The sequence below is a fragment of the Ruditapes philippinarum genome, unplaced genomic scaffold (assembly GCF_026571515.1).
Source record: "Ruditapes philippinarum isolate M1 unplaced genomic scaffold, ASM2657151v2 ctg2492_1_1_1_1, whole genome shotgun sequence".
Lineage (NCBI taxonomy): Eukaryota > Metazoa > Mollusca > Bivalvia > Venerida > Veneridae > Ruditapes > Ruditapes philippinarum.
The window spans coordinates 122,783-140,685 of NW_026863066.1; the positions used below are offsets into that span (position 1 = coordinate 122,783).

General features: G+C 32.3%; 1 protein-coding gene across 1 annotated transcript in view; it reads left to right on the forward strand.

Moving 5' to 3' along the window:
- The window catches only part of LOC132721038 (protocadherin Fat 1-like), a 147,096-nt gene that overhangs the window by 121,118 nt on the left and 8,075 nt on the right, over positions 1-17,903 (forward strand). Inside the window, 23 exon segments of the mRNA XM_060705285.1 lie at positions 1,089-1,210; positions 1,417-1,719; positions 1,722-2,241; positions 2,485-2,693; positions 3,077-3,221; positions 3,974-5,028; positions 5,273-5,420; positions 5,702-5,935; positions 6,204-6,352; positions 6,663-6,900; positions 7,212-7,426; positions 7,739-7,879; positions 8,424-8,558; positions 9,307-9,324; positions 11,611-12,655; positions 12,972-13,145; positions 13,442-13,602; positions 13,807-14,212; positions 14,542-14,694; positions 15,264-15,440; positions 15,729-15,926; positions 16,196-16,717; positions 17,085-17,213. Of these exon segments, the coding sequence (XP_060561268.1) occupies positions 1,089-1,210; positions 1,417-1,719; positions 1,722-2,241; positions 2,485-2,693; positions 3,077-3,221; positions 3,974-5,028; positions 5,273-5,420; positions 5,702-5,935; positions 6,204-6,352; positions 6,663-6,900; positions 7,212-7,426; positions 7,739-7,879; positions 8,424-8,558; positions 9,307-9,324; positions 11,611-12,655; positions 12,972-13,145; positions 13,442-13,602; positions 13,807-14,212; positions 14,542-14,694; positions 15,264-15,440; positions 15,729-15,926; positions 16,196-16,717; positions 17,085-17,213 (6,597 nt within the window).

Below are 17,903 nucleotides of genomic sequence, written 5' to 3' on the forward strand. Positions count from 1 at the left end.
ATCTTACATAGATTGACAATGTTAATAAAATTACAAGTACTGTTGACTATTGCATAACTCTGAAACAAGATATCAACTTTCCAAATAATTTTCACATTACATGAAATTGACATGAACAAATGCTTTCGCCATCAAATGAAAGACAGTTTTCCTCTGTAAAAATGAAATAATGATGCCTCCTAATTACATGAAACACGTGAAGTAGTGATTACTCCCTTTACATGAAATGAATGATTTTCATTTTACATGAAATGAATGATTCTCACTTTACATGAAATAAATGATTTTTGCTTTACATGTTTTACGTGAAACAAATGATTATTCCTTTATAAATGATGTAATGCTAAAGAAATGCTAATTGAGGTACAATCTTTGAGGTCATGGAAGTTTGAATCTCATTCTGGTGAAAGATTTTTCCTAAAACTTTCAATGTTTTTGTTTTGTTTTGTTTCGGGGCATCAAGGAATCTTATATTAAGTATTTAATGGTGACAAGTTTTAAGTTAAGAACATAGAAAGGTTTACTTTTGAAAATAGTTACTAGTCAAATATTACTCTAGAACTGTGACATTTTTGTTCAGTTATTTTTATATACTATATATCCTAGTTATATATTTATCTACTAACTCTTCTCCCATAAGGAAACAATACAGTGCCATCTTTAAGTCACATAAATAGCTTTAAAGACCTTGAAAATTAAAGAATATTTTCTTCAAACATTAGAACTAGAAGTCAAATAGGTTTTTAATTTAGAAAATTCAAGATTTTATAATTTTGACAGGAATAAAATTGTAGTAATTAGGAAAATAATGTGTTTTTCCCCATCTGTTTGTAGATGTTAAAACTTTTTTACCCAGCCACCTTCTTACAGGCATAGATGCTACTTAAAGCTTAGACTGGTGTTTCTTAAAACGTAATTTTGTAATTTTAGTAATTTTTTAATCAATATTTTGATATAACAGTATCAGTACTTCTGTAAGAAGGTGTCTTGCCCATTAACAAAACATTTTTAAAATTGTCATTTCTCCTTCTAAAAGCACAATAAGATAAATGTAAGAAGTGACATGAGTATATATGTATATTTTTCAGGTCTGATCACAGTACGAGGTTATATAGAATATAACTCCATTCAGACTTATAACCTAACAGTGCAGGCTGTAGAGGTTAAATCTGGCCTAGCAACGACAGCTGTTGTCATAGTTACCGTACAGGTGAGTTCATGACCTTGAAAATTTATATTTAGTAACATTTACATTAAATTTACAAATTTTAGTTCTTAAATAACTTTCTTTTCATTTCTGCACATTTTGGCTAAGTATTTTATACTAAATCAAAGATTATAAAGATTACTAAATGACCTTGAATTTGGCGAAGTTATTTTTTACTTTTGCTAATACAAAGCCTTTTTGTTTTCAAGGACATCAATAACTTTGCCCCAGTATTCAAGAAAGAATTGTATGAAGTAACAGTATCTGAAGCAGCTTCCATTGGTGCCTCTGTTGTCAAGGTAACTGCAACTGACCCAGAATCTGGACTGAATGGACTGGTTCACTACTCACTGATCACAGATAAGAAAGGAAGTAGGGAAGTGGACTGGTTTACAGTAGACTCTAAGACTGGTCTCATAACCACAAAGAAATTCCTTGATAGAGAGAGGCAGTCTGAGTTTAGTTTCCTTGTGGAAGCAACAGATAGTGGACAGTTGCCGCTAAGCAGTAACAAGCCGTTGTTAGGGTGAAGATTTCTGATTTAAATGACAACGCCCCAATTTTTGACCAAGCATCATATCACTGTGTTATAACTGATCAAGGGGAGCGAGGGCAGCTGGTTACCAAGGTGTCAGCAACAGACCCAGATACAAGTAGTGCTGGATTACTGAGATATTCTATCATTGGTGGAAATGACCAGCACACTTTCCAGATGGATGAAGATAGAGGAATTATCATCTTGTCTAAACAACGGAAACCACAATTATATCGTGCTTATGAACTGAACATCTCGGTTACTGATGGCGTTTTTACAAATTTTGCACGAGTCAGCATCAAAGTTCAAAATAGCAATGTTCACTCGCCAAGATTTGAGCAGAGTATTTATGTGGCAGAGTTCCCAGAGAATTATGGGGAAGGAATGTTGGTGACGCAGGTTTCGGCGGTGGACAATGATGCAGGGAATTATGGGATGATCTCGTACTCTATTCCTAGTGAAGAAATGCTGCAGTATTTCAGAGTAGATGCAGATTCTGGTACGTGGAGTATTAATTTATACAACATATTTGAAATATGAAGTAGTATCGTTTCACTGATAACTGATTTCCCATGATTAAAATAATGACAAAGTTTTATGAAATAATAAATTTATAGATCATTAATTCATTAATTATATTGAAATGTTCATTATACCATGATTTTCGTTTCTATTTTTTGAAGAATTAATAAAAAGATTAAATTCAGATAATATAAGTTGTGATCGCTTTCTTGTTTTCTAGGTGAAATATTTTCTGTGCAAGTTTTTGATCGGGAACATCAGTCTGTCTTCAACGTTCCGATAGCAGCCACAGACAATGGTGGACGTATGGCCTTTACGAAACTTCACGTTTCTATAACCGACCAGAACGATAATGTCCCACAATTCCTTGCACAGGAGTACAAGTCGTCTTTACTTGATTCAACCCCAATCAACTCAACAATTATGAAGGTATGATTGTTGTTATTTTGCAGAAGGAATGATTATGAAAAATTTATCTTGAAGAAAAGTAGTGTATATTAGCTGCTATTAGTTCTAATTTGGCCCAAAACAGAACTCAATTTACATTTAAAATTAAAGTTTTCCTTATCGTGTTTTCATTTTTATCCTTTACTTAGCTAAATTTAGATCTACTTTTTTGCACTATCCATTATTTAAGAGATTTAAAGATAAAAATTGTAAATTTGAGCAACCAGTAAGCAGTAATAAGTATAGAGGTTGCAGGTCAGGTTGCAGGGACGTATAATCTGGTATGACTGTACTGGAGGTGTACATTGTAGCTAGATGCCCGAAATTATTGCTATTAGCACTTAGAAATATTATTTCTTACGTAGATTCAAGCCGAAGATGCTGACAGTGGTAGAAATGGTAAAATCATGTACAGTTTTGGTGAGGGAACAGTCAGTCGCATCACTCAGATGTTCCATATTGATCCTGAAACAGGCATCATCAGAACTTTACAGCTACTCAAAGACTCTGGTAAGTCTGGTGTTATTTTACCATACCTGTTTTAAAACACCACCTCAAAGTAATGACTATGTGCAGTAAAATTGTTATAATTGGCCAATACAAGACTTTAAGACTTTACAAGTTATTTTGCCAAACCTGTTTTAAACACCACCTCAAAGTACCAGTAATGATAATGTGAAGTAAACTTGTTATAATTGGCCAATATAATGTACCGGTATTCATTTATGCATTCTTCACACAAACTGTCCATCATATACATATTGTACTGTATTTCCATAAGCCCTCTAGCATATATATACTTCTCTGTGTCTGTTGCATGACAAATCCTAGACAATTTCATATTTCAAGAAGGAAATAAATTGTGTTTATCTTCTGGGAAATGCAGATTTTAATTATTACCTATAAAGGCAGAATAAAATCAGATTTTGTCAGAAATAATGGAATGTTTTCTTGGATAAACATGGTCCTTTGGTAGTTTAAGTTACATGCTCCAGGTTGTAGTTAATAGTTTAGACTTTTAAGAGATTTAGTTGTAAGCAATAAAAATGTATTCTGCTTTTAGAATAAAACAGAATAAGCAAAATTATTTTGAAAATTATTTCTTTAGGTTTTGAAATCTTGTGAAAATTAGTCAACACAACTTCACAGTGTCACACATTCATTATATTTTAATATGTTTACTGGTTAAGTATTTAATATCTGAAATGATTTATATATGTGACAGGAAGATCATGTATACAAAGATTTGTTTTCATTTCCAGTGAATGAAATGTTCCAGTTCTTTGTTGAAGCAAGTGATCAGGGAAGTACCCCGATGAAGAACAGTGTACCAGTCAATATGTGGGTCACAGACAATATTGATGTGCAACCAGTCTTTACACAATCTTCATACTCCTTCTTCTTGCCTGAAAACGAGGCTGTTTCCACGGTGATAGCAACAGTGAGGGCAGTCAGCATTCTACCATTGGAGTATCTTATAGTGCCAGGGTTTACAAAAAGCAGTAATGCCCCTGCTAGGTTTGGTATTGATAGTAAAGGGCGAATCCATGTTGCTGGTAGCCTAGATATGGAATCTACGTCTGCATATACCTTAACTGTTCAAGCTCAAACTCTCAGCAATAGACCTTTAGTGAGGCAGACCACAGTGAACATAAGACTCATGGACGTTAATGACAACTATCCATATTTTGAATCAAATCCATACAGAGTTACTGTTCCTGAAAATTCAGAATCTGGTATCAGTATAATTCAAGTTGTAGCACATGATTTAGACAAATCATCAAAGTTTCGCTACAGTTTCGGAGATAACATGCGTAAATATGCTCACCAATTTAGCATAGACTCTATAACAGGAGTGGTTACATTATTATCTCCCTTGGATAGAGAACAACAAGATATGTACAACTTGACAGTCTGGGTCAAGGACAGTGACGCAGCAGACGCGCTTCAGAATTTAACAATGGTTCAGGTCAAGGTCATGGATCATAATGACAATCCACCATTGTTTACACGCTCATATTACCAAGCTGCTGTCAATGAAGATGCATATCAAGGAACTATTTTAATGACCTTGACGACTGTCGATAAAGATATTGGACCGAATACAGACACACAGTATTATATCATCCAGGGCGATCCTGAAGGGAAGTTCAAAGTTCGCAAGAATGGTGACATTTTTGTGAATCGTCCACTAGACAGAGAGACAGTACCAAGATATCATCTGGTCGTTGCAGCCACAGATGGAGGCTTTGTTTCCACGGCAACAGTGACTGTTGATATCCTTGATGCTAATGATAACAGTCCAGTCTGTGAGAAGGTATTTATATTAGTTATCACTGTAAAATATTCCAAAATAAACTTTAATATATTTAATTAGTATCATAGCATTGAGTTTATTGCATGTCAAGTAATATTTGTATCTATGATTTTAACATTTTTAATTTGTTTGGATTTTATTCCTGTTTCACAACTTTGGTCATATCTTCATTCCTTGATTAGGTATAAGTAATAACCATTTATAATTTGCTTGAACACTGATGTAAGATTTTATTTATTTTTAGCTGCAGTATTCTGAGATAGTGAGTGAAGATGTACAAACATCATGGGTGATTTTGAGGTTAAAGGCGACAGACGCTGATGAGTACGGTTCCTTGCATTATGAACTGACTGAAGATCACTCGGAACACTTCTTTCTCGAGCCCAATTCAGGTAACATTTTCATGTTTTCATTAATAATGGAAGTAAGCAAATGTATTTCATTTCATTCAAAGTATGACATACTCTGTTCAATGCATTGATATTGTAACCATTCAGATAGTAAATTGTTAAGGCAAACATTTACAATAATATGAACTATGATACATGTTATTTGAAAAGCTTTCACATCAAAGGTCAAAGACACACTAAGAACATACATTAAGTTATGGCAAATAAACAGAATTATCAATAATGCAGTGTACTGACACAAAATTCTTTCTTTCTTATAACAGGTGCTTTGACAGCTGCCATTGATCTTGACAGAGAGACTATGGATTTGTATCACCTTGTAGCTAAAGCTGTTGACAGCGGTCGTAAGTCATGTACTATGGACATAACCATCAAACTGAGTGATGTGAATGACAACAGCCCAGTGTTTTCTCCAGTACAGGGTCCAATCCCCATCAGCGAGGGAGCTGCACTAAATACACTGGTGTACAGGGTGTATGCTTCTGATGCTGATTTTGGTAAGTTATGTTATTCAAGACACAAATGAACCCACTAAATAGAATGATGAAGAGGGGTTAAAAAAAATAAGGCTTAGGAGAATTGTCCTAGAAGGTTTCCGAAGAATGAATTAAGCATAACAATTAAAATTTTGAAATACTTTTTCCAGAATTATGATAATTTCACCATTTACCCCGCATTTTCAACATTTCAGAAAGGAAATAGGTCTAACATTAAAGAATATTAAATCAAACAATTATAAATTAAGTGATTTTGGATTTGTATTAGGTATAAATCGACAAGTTCTGTATGAACTAAAGACAAATCCAGACGGCATGTTCACCATTAATGAGAAGAGCGGACTACTCCAACTTGCTAAAGAGCTAGACAGGGAGACAACTGCAGCACATACTGTTACTGTTGTAGCCAAAGACAGGGTAAGTAAACAAAAGATTAAAAAAAAAAGAAAGATTAAAAAGGACTCAAAAGGTCGTGAAAAAGTCAAAATGAGATTTTGTTGAGAAATTTTATAATAAAACAGTGTATTTGAATAAAATAAAGGATGTAATTTGGGAATGATTTTTGTTAAAATGGAACTGAAAAGAAATATAAGATTTTGATTTTCTTTCTATAGTTTAAGTGTGTTCTTTGCATCATTATGTTGCCTATTCTCACTGTACAAGAGGTGGTGTTTTTATCTGCATTTTGTTTTTCCATAATAAAAAACTTTTAATATCTAAATATCAGGGGAAACCTCAGATGACAACAGAAATTGAACTTGAAATCAATGTCCTGGATATAAATGACAACCCACCAGAATTTGAGCAGACGACATACTGGGCTTCAGTTCCAGAGAATGCTGTGATTGGTCAATCAATAACTAGTATCCTAGCAACGAGCAAGGACACTGGGATAAATGCTAAGATATCATATTACATCCAAGCTGGCAATGATAAAGACAAATTTTCTGTGGACCCTGATACAGGTAAAATAACCATAATATAAATATCTACATTAGATTTTGCAAAAAAATTGTTTTGTTCCATATTATTTGGCTGATTTTTCTAGCTTTCCCATTTTTGTTTTTCTTATTTATGTTAAAAAACTTGTTACATAAAGACATCATGTTTGCCTGTGCAAAATATCCATGAATTTCAATTATAATTAAAGTTAAAGAATTCATTTATTTCAGCCAGAAATTTGAGTTTAATCTTTATATCCTAGCATTCTTAATATTGTTAATTCAATTTAAAAAAAAGTTTACATGATTCTGATTGGTTATTTAAATATTTTCAGGTGTTATAAGAACAGCTGGAGTGTTGAATCATGAGACTGTACCAGGCTATGTGCTGACTGTACGTGCCCAGGATCATGGTGAGGTGCCACTCAGTAACACTGCCTATGTTCAAATCAATGTAACAGATGTAAATGACAATCCACCTGTGTTTGCCCAGAAATTGTACACAGCTAAAATCAGAGAGGATGCAAAGATAGGGTCAAAGGTTATCCAGGTATGAATTTTGTCCTTTTTATCCATGTCACATATAATCCTGACAAGACTTTAAAGGTGCAAGCAATTAAAAATGCTTAGTTTTAATTGGTCATGGTTTTTATAAATTGAATAAAACTTATACAGTCTTGCAAAGTATTGTTATTGGATTTAAGTACATGTACATCAAGTGAATGTACATGGTTATCAAGTACTATATAATTTAAGCTGTTTTTTTAACAGTTTATTGACATTTTTGTCATAAAAATAGGACATGTTCATCGGTCGTAAAATTGGCTAGGATGATATTACTTATTAATGTTCTTATTTTCAGGTAATATCATCCGACGCTGACAGTGATCCTCGTAACAAGGCCGCCAACTACAGTATCTTATCAGGTGACCAGTTCCGAGTGTTTGACATACATCCATCAGATGGTACACTTGTTGTCCGAAATCATCTTGATCGGGAAACCGTAAGATTTCTTTTTTCTTTGTTTCACACTTTTTTCATTGGCTTTCTTTTTAACATCAAGACTTTTGAGCTTTATATAAAAATATAGGAACCATCAATACTTAAGACATTGTTTTGATTTTTCTTTTGTACTACATACATGTGAACTTTTTTTGATGATCAAGTGGGAGATTTTTCTTCAAAAAGAGGGAGATTTTAGAATTTGTAATAAGCAAAGAAGGAAGTTCTGACATCAAAAATAGGGAGATTTCTTTAATTTGTGAAAATACCCCTTATTTTAAGAAAAATCTTTGAAAATATGGCTGCAGAAAGTGGGAGTCTCCCGCTAAAAGTGTGAGAGTTCACATGTATGGTACTATAGTTGATGTCAATAGTTCGGTCAATTATTTATTAAGAAATGTGGAGAGAATGCAAATAAAATTTTCAAAAACACATTTATCTGGGGAAAAAAAACCACCAAGGCAATAATTTCTGTCAAATGAGGCAAAATAAATATTTTTTAGCACATACAATAAAAAATATTTTCAATCTCTTATGTTTTTCAGATATCTGCTTATGCATTACATATAAGAGCTGCCAACTATCATTTGATGGCTGAAACTATAGTTAACATCGAGGTCCTAGATGCCAATGACTCTCCGCCCAGGTTTACCGAGGATAATTACACCGTTTTTGTACAGGTATGCCAATATCGTATCTCGTATTGAATCTCGTATATAGATCCACGAGTGTTAGTTTAGAAAGGGATATATATATATATATCTATAAGAATAGATATAGGTTAAATTTTATTCTAGTTTATATTAGATGTAATTGTAATATAATACCTTTTTTTACCATCTGTAAGATTATTTTTTGCCACAATTTTTCACGCACCTTTTCATTCATTGCTTGCTTAAATTTGAATTAAAGTGATTAAAATATAATGTTTAAGATTTAGAGGATATTGAATGAGTGTAGGTTCAATACTGAATTTATTGAAAAAGTTGAATAAAATTATATTATACGAGCCTCTGGCAAGGGTGATATATTTCATTCAACAAGTTCAATAAATTAAGTAATGAAGATGCACACATATAATATCCTATTTATCACATATCCAAAATATTAACTGTTTACAGTAAAAAAGTCAATCACCATTTTATTGATGTGCCTTACGCTAAAATTTAACTTTTTTTTACAATATGTATAATGCAAATGATGTTGCATCAAAATTCAAAATGCATATGCAAGGCCATGCAATACCATTTTATTGAGTCACAAAAGCTGCACGGATATGTGATAAAAAATAATACCACATGCGTTTTTGGCTGAATTCAGTGTATAAGAACTTTCATTAAATGTTAAGTTTGGGACAGGTATTTTGTTTGCTTTCCTTGGAATTTAGTTGCTGAAATTTTATGATATATTTTTTATGAAAATTGATAGATGAACTCCCTCCTGTCAGTAAGTACCCAAGAATGTTGCTTATACATTTTACTACATATTGTCATGCATGATCAAAAACAACAACAACAATAAAAGAACTATAACAAGTTTGACCGATCAATTTCCGTGCAATTTTTTTTTTTTTAAATGTAAAATTTTAACAATTAGCATCACATAAAGTCACTACAAATATGAAAAAGAATATTTTTTTCTGCAAAATAAAAAGTCGCTGTCTGATGTAGATCATGTGATTACTGAATAAAACACAGTTTGATTACATTGTGAAATAATTCCTTCAATCCATCACATGTTCATCGAATCATGCCAAGTTTGATGAATTTCCTAATAGTTTGACTTTAGTGTATTTAAAATCCATGTTTGAATATCCAGTCCTTTACCTTTCACATGTCACAATCTTAATTATACTGCCAAGTTTGGTAAAAATCCAGGCATTTCATGAAAGTCAAGCGCTTTTTTAATGACTTCAGGAAAATATAATTGTTTTTTAAAAAAAAAAAAAAAAAACATTTTTCACAAGAAAGGTTACATAAATGAAATAGAAATTCAAACAGGTGTTATATGAAATGTTTTTCTAACATTAGTATGAAAATTAGGTTATGGACTGGTATAAATAATAATAATAAAAATGTGGTAGACTGGTTATGCAATTTAGAAATAATAAGTTAGGAATTATGACTGACTGGTTCTATATATAAAACAATAAAATTATATCTAGTAGACTGGTTTGTTTTGCCATGTTAGACTGGTTTTTCACATGATAAATATGTACTGTAGATTTGCACTAAACTTGGTACACATGGACTGAGAAATAAGGCATCCATGATATGACTATTATATGCATGTGTAGTAGAAAATATATTATATACTGTAAGATATGGTTATTATTTTATTTATTTTTTAATGAAAATGAAGTGAAAAATAATACCCTGCATGACGTAGGAATTCTTTATTTTGTTTTTTTAAAAGTGGTTGAGATAATTTTAGTAATTTGCATAACCATTATTTTTTAGGGTTTTTATATCTATTAACTTGATTAAACTTTTAAAAAAAAAATTACTTTAGGTAAGTTTAAATTTTTATGAAATTGATTTTTGAAGAAATGAGTGTGTATAAGATTTTTTATATAAGTTTATATGAAATTCTGAAAAGTAAATTTTAAATACATTTTGTATAAATGAAAGAAGTATGTTCAGAAACATTGCAAGATTTGCATGTACAATAGAAACCGTGATGCTACATTTTGTATAATCTATTCATATAGAATGCAATTGAGTAACTTCATATATATATGAGCCGTGTCATGACAAAACCAACATAGTGGGTTTGCGACCAGCATGGATCCAGACCAGCCTGCGCATCCGCGCAGTCTGATCAGAATCCATGCTGTTCGCTTACAAACCCTATTGCAAGTAGAGAAACTAATAGCGAACAGCATGGATCCTGATCAGAGGCTGGTCTGGATCCATGCTGGTCGCAAAACCACTATGTTGGTTTTGTCATGACACGGCTCAATTATTTTACTAGATGTATAGGTCAAACACTTGACAAAGAATATCTGTATCTGTACGTAATGTCAACTTTTCTATACTTTTGACTATTATTTTTTTATTTTGATCAATTTCAAACTTTTTGACATTGTTTTTTATATGGTTGTAAGAATTTTTATTATTTTTTTTAGCTTTGCCTGTGTGTTTTATATTTAGTTTCCTTTTAATTATTTGAATTTTTATGTTTTGAAAATGTTGTGAAATTTCTTTTATTAGAAAATCTTTTTATTCTTACTGAATAGTTAAATTTTTATAAAAGATTTTTATTTTACTTTTAATGTGTAAAGTTTAACATACACGCAATTTGTTTTTTTCTTGAACTTATTTAACTTTTTTTTTCTTGGGTTTCAAATTAATTTGATTTTTAACTAAGGAAAATGGATTTAAAAAAACGTAATCAACTAATCAAAGATATGTCAGTTAGTTTCTATAGACCGGAAAAAATAAGTTTTCTTACTCTCGTCTGTATAATAATGAATAATGCAGGTATCAAACAAATGTAACATACATGTAAATGATTCATTTATTTTTGATGTCATATATATATATTTTTTCTTTCATGTGATAAATATATGTAAGGTACTTGGGTTATTTTGGTGGAAGTTGAAATTTATTTTTTTTTAGACTGAGAATGTTTCTTCTATACCAATGTGAGGTTTTGGATCTCCATCATGTGTATATATCTTTTTCTTTTACAATACATATGTATATTAATTATTCTAATAACAATTTATAGGAGGACAAAGATGTTACTGCCTGCGTTCTGAAGTTTGAGGTCACAGATGATGACCTTGACCCTAACGGTGCACCGTTCACCTTTGACATCACTTCCGGAGACGGTGAAGGAAAGTTCCACGTTGATAATGAGGGTAATCTATGTATAGCGAGGAACTTGAATCGTCAAGTGACCGCCGATTACCAGCTTATTGTTAGAGTATACGATAACGGAACACCTGCGATGTATTCGGAGGTTAAAGTCGAAGTTAGTGTCATAGAGGAAAGCACTTTTTCACCAGAAGTTTCAAACATGGCCGTATCTATAAGTTCGTATCTAGACGAATTTCCAGGTGGCGTTATTGGTGTAGTGAAAGCTATCGATGGAGATCAGTTTGATACCCTAGAGTATCAAGTGGTTTCGGAAAATCGCCACTTGTTTGATATAGACAAATTAGACGGGAGACTCCTTGCTTTTGCCGGCCTTGACTCTGGAAATTACATGATCAACGTCAGTGTCACAGATGGGAAGTATACATCATACGGGTCAGTCGATGTTGAAGTTACAACTATTACCACTGAAATGATCGCAAATGCCATTACATTACAGCTTGCTGATGTGGACGCTGAGAAATTCGTGAAAAATTACAAACGTGACTTCCAGAGGGTACTTAAAAGGGAATTGGGTGTGAGAACAAGGGATATTGAAATCATCAACATACAAAAATCTCAGGGCTCAATAGATGCAGCTAATCGTTCACGCAGGGATACAAGCTCAAATCTGGACATTCTCTTTGCCGTAAGCAGAAATGGAGAGTATATTTCACGAGACCGATTAAAGAGAAAAGTAGCCCGTGCCATACCAGAACTAGAGGATGCAATGTCGGTGAAAATTCTCAAGGTTTTCTCAGATGTTTGTGAAAAGGATATGTGCGAAGGTGGAGAATGTTTGGGATTTGTAGAGTTCGACAAAGACAGCCTCGTACCAATCCTTATGGACGGAGGAAGCTTCGTCGCAGCCAAACATCGGTACACATATGAGTGTGAATGTCCCAATGGAAATATTGGTAAGTATATACCACTTGCGTTGATTTGAATAGATGTTTAGGATGATGTTGTGTTGAATGTCATTGACTTTATAAGAATTACATAATTATGAACACATTATGGTGAACTTAAGGTCTTGGATATTTTTTTTGCTACCATGTGTAAATGTTAGATTTGATGAATGAGACCGTTTATTTTGATTTTTGTTAAAATATACTATATCTATTTATGAATTATTAATACCAAGATAAATTTTGATGAATTTGTGATCTTGTGATTATCAAGGTTGTTTTTATCTATAAATAATAATCACTGGACTATGATACTTCATTTCAGGAGATAATTGCCTGTCGAATCCAACAAGCTGTGACGAGAACCCATGTCCTACATACAAGCTGTGCACCCCTCATCCTGTACATGGATACCAGTGTTTGTGCCCACAGGGACAGACAGGCAGACACTGTGAGAAAGATCTGGACAATAAATGTGACAATACAAACTGTCCAAGAGGTAAGCTCCAATTTGACATATCAATAAGATCTTAATATAGTATAATCATTTACATGCATATAGAATGGAGATTTTTCTTCAGTTAAATGCCGAAGATACTGATCGTTTCAGAAAGTTTTTAATCTTTTTTCAAAGTTGATGATAATAATACTTTGGATTGAAATGTGTTATATTTACATTTGACCATGATCTTTTTTTTGATACCAGTTATATTTTATTGTCATAATCTTTTCTTGATTTATTCCTCTTTTATGTTTAATCATTTCTAATTTGTAAACCAATATTTTGTATTTAAGTAGGAGATTCCCCAATCACTTTCTCTGGAAACAGTTATGCCAAATGGAAGCTAGTCGACCCAATAGATAGGCGGCTTAGTCTGTCTATGAGAATCAAAACAATCAAAGATACAGCCAGTCTGATGTTTGCCAAGGGCAGAGTAGACTATAGTATTCTCGAGGTATTTATCTCCCTTGTTTCTGTACAAGTTTCAATGTTTTACAGTCCGTATATCTTATATCACAGCCGATCTTCCTTGACAATAATTTATGCAGTCATATTCTCTTTTAAAAAGTGAATCTGTACAAATCTTTAAGGAGAAAAAATAGTTTTATTCTTAAAATGCTTTATGTGCTTTTTATAGATTTGTCTGTTCTATTTTTAGCTTGTGAATGGAATGGTTCAGTACAGATTTGACTGTGGTAGTGGAGAAGGTCTGGTTCTTTTACCTAATCATGTCAGTGACGGAAAGTGGCATACGATAATGGTGGAACGTCATGGAAAAGATGCCGCCATCTTTCTGGATGGACAGTTTTCTTCGTTAACAAGTGCTCCCGGAACCAACGATGTTCTAAACCTCGACACAAGCGATGTTTACTTTGGAGCGGAGGTGGAAATGTATGCTAATGGATATATTGATATTCGTAAAGGGTTCCGAGGCTGTATAGAGGATATTAGGATCTATAACGTTCGATTACCGGTCTCCGGCAACAATGCTGTTGCCCTTTCACAAGACTTTGAAAAAGTGGAATTCTCATGCAGGGACTCGGACTTTGCCATAAACGGAAACAGTAAGTTGTTATTTCTTATACAAGAATATTATATATTATTATAAATATTAAGAACAAGCACAAATAGGAAGCTAACCAAGTATTAAACAGTATTACTTAATCATAGAATTACACTTTTCTTTTATTACTTGTTGAACATTGCAATGTTATTGTTTATTTTGTAAGTTGACAAGACGCCAGAATTTTAATATGTTTGTAATTTATGAAAAAATTAGTATTACAAATAAGATGTTAAAGTTCATAACAGCAAAGCATGCTTTTTTAACGACTGTCTAAATAAGTCTTGCATTCGTTAAAAAATAATTTTTATATATCATTATTTCTTACAGATATCTGTAGCACATTCCCGTGTATGAATGGTGGACAATGTGAGACAACAGGACAGAATACATTTATCTGTAGATGTAGCAGTGACCGTTACCGTGGTGCCAAGTGTGAAATAGACTCGCAACCGTGCCTGAGACAACCCTGTCTGAATAATGGTCAGTATTGTTATAGTTTGTTAAATTGAAGTTTACTAATTGGAACATTTCACAATTTGTCATTTTGCTTTTATAAGAAAAGAAGAAAAAGTTGAGCTGTTTACAGGTTTCAATATGAAACTTGGAATACTTGCTTATTATGATGAGAGGCAGTTGATTCATTTGTTAGGCAAGGGGCATTATTCTGAAAGCTATACTTTTGGAGTTATGTCCCTATCAAACTTTTTGTCAAAAGTGGTTATTCAAACAGACATGGTGGCCTTGTTTCTATGGGATTTGATGAGTCTTGTTTTGAAATGTTTGTGGTTCTAACCATATGCTAGTTTGTCCTTGAAATAAGTTAGATATGGGGACCGCTTTTGACCCTCTTTAGTTTTCCATCACCTGAATAGATTAAAAAAAAACATGTTGAATGACTAATAGCGTTACTATAGTTTGAAATTCTACTATACAAAAATTTCGAGAAAACTTTAATGATATTTATAGTAATATGTTAATCTCGTAGGTTTGATGAGTGTGGCAAATTATATTGTCAATAAAAATAAAAATGCATGTTGGTTATCTTGCAGGGGTATGTGAAAATGTTGTTGGTATTCCAAACGAATTTGTCTGCAAGTGTGTCGGTGACTATAGGGGTCGTAGGTGCGAGTACGGGAAATTCTGTCTACCAAACCCATGCAAACATGGTGGCACCTGTATTGAGGGACCAGCGTCATTTAATTGTTTATGTCAAGCTGGATTCACAGGTACATTTATATTCATCTTGTTCCTTCATCTGAACTGTAACATGTAGAATATATAAATATTCTTCACTTAAACAGAAGTTTTATCGTTCTGTTAAGTCTGTTTTTTGTAATTCCAAGAAAAGTAACAAGACTGGAAATTAATCTTTAAAATTAATGTTCTATAAATCTTAATATAATCAGACAAAAAAAACAAGACAAGTTTCTAAAATCTTTTAATTGATGAAAATTGATATAACAATGCATTTTCTGGGACATTTGTATTGACAAAAGTGTGTTATTGTTTTCTAGGGTCAAGATGCGAGTCTATTGTGGATGTATGTTTGTCCAACCCATGCAAAAACCAAGGTGATTGTATACAGGAGGGGAGCGGTTATGTGTGTAATTGTTCAAACTCCTTCAGTGGCTCACATTGTGAAGATATTATCATTCCAGCGATCTCGTCAAGTTCTGCGGGAATTAATTCTGATGAAATATACGCCATTGCTGGTATGTTATCAATATTTTTTCATATTGTTTTTCCTTTTGAATGAATATGGATTGTTTTTACTTTAATTTCTTAATTTAATATTATAAAAGGATATAAAGCTCTTGAAATTTTGTTTGTAAACTTTGTTTTTGAGAAATATGCTTCAGATTACAAAAAATTCATTTTCCTAATCAATCAGTAAAAGTATTTCGATTTTGAAAATATTAAAAATTATATTAAATGCAGTTAAATGTGTAATTTTTGTATAAATATTTTGTTTATTTTACAGGAGTTGCTGGTGGCTTAATTCTGGTTGTAATTATTTTTGTGCTAATTCGTGTTTGGCGACAGAAGAAGAGACAGCGTCGCCATGCCAACATCACACCTGGTATTGCTGGAGATGGCACTGAAGTCTACCTTAACCTTCTTAAAGATGACAAGAATAAATATAAAGCAGAAAACATGTTAAAAATGGATAAAATCAACAACAGAAATAAATCGCCACCGTCGCCACAACCCCCGCCAGTTCCTGATCGCCCAGCGTCGTACACGCCCAGTGCCAGAGACTCTATAAATACATTAAATAATTTCGACCAATTAAGAAGTTGTACATATGGAAGTGCTGCAGATGAACTGGAACACGTTCCTAACATTCCACCTTACAATTTAGATTTTCTAACGTTTGCCCCACCCAGAAGTGTAGCCAGTATACAGCCGACCATACCCCCACCACCTCAAAGTGATACAGATTCGATACAAAAGGAACCATGGGAATTTGCGTGTCAAAATATTTTACAAAATTATATGTCAGGTAATTTAAACAATAATTAGTTCATACAGAATTTATTTTATTTAAATTGTGTTGGAACCTTTACAGTGACAGTCTTGATCTGATAGTCTCCAATCTGTTCCTGGAACCGTACATTTCTACTCCTACATGTTTAACCATTTGGCCATGCTGCCACTACATGTATATACTTCTTTTTCAAAAAGTTCAATTTCTTTATTCACCTTTACAATTAAATATGAATTATATTATTTTTGCTTTTTATATTTTAAGAAAAGATAATCATTTTTACTTTAATAAAAAATTTGAAACAAATTTTTTTAATATACCTGATTTTACATTTATTTTGATAGTTTGTTTCTACATTATTTTCAAAATTTTGTTATTACAGAAAAGAATTCCGATAAACTGTCGAAGATGATGCCGATTGGCACAGTACAACCGATGTCACATCTTCAAGGTCAAGATAATACATCAATCAGCAGTTTACCTGTGTCCGAGTCCGAGGATGACCAACAAGGTATGATATCCTCGTACATTACATTTTGATTTTTTTTTTTCATTAATCTTATTTTTCTACTTACAAATAATCATCTAATTTCTAATATTATAAAGAATCATAGATGTAATAAAGTTAGTAATAATTTTAATTTTTAGTTAATAAATAACTCACTAATTTTTAGAGCAAAAAAAAAAAATGAAATGGTCAACCAGTATAAGGTGATTTTACTTCTTAGTTATTAGAGAAATAATATTTTATATGTAATGTGTTTGAATTTTATATGAGATATATTATGTTAAAAGTAGATGAATTAGAGAGGGTTTTTATAGCATGTTTATTTCCATTATGTAGAATTCTTATCAAATTTATTAAAATATTGTCGTCAAAATAATTTAATGTTAAATAGGAATTTATTACTGTAATGAAAATCATCTGTATATTTGAGTGGGGTATTTTAGGGGTCATTATGAAGGCAATTTATAAATTTCAATTTTGAATTTGTAGAATTTATTGATTGTAAGTCTGTGCACACCTTTTTTTCAATCAAAATGAGGCTAATTATCACTGAAACCTTTGGTGTAGGTAAACATTTGAAAGATAATTCTCTTGTGAAATGGTAGATGAGTTTTGACCCAAGTTTTTTTCTCATTCATGTTTATGTAATGTAGATTTAGAAATAATTCCATATAGTGTTACCATGGTTACACA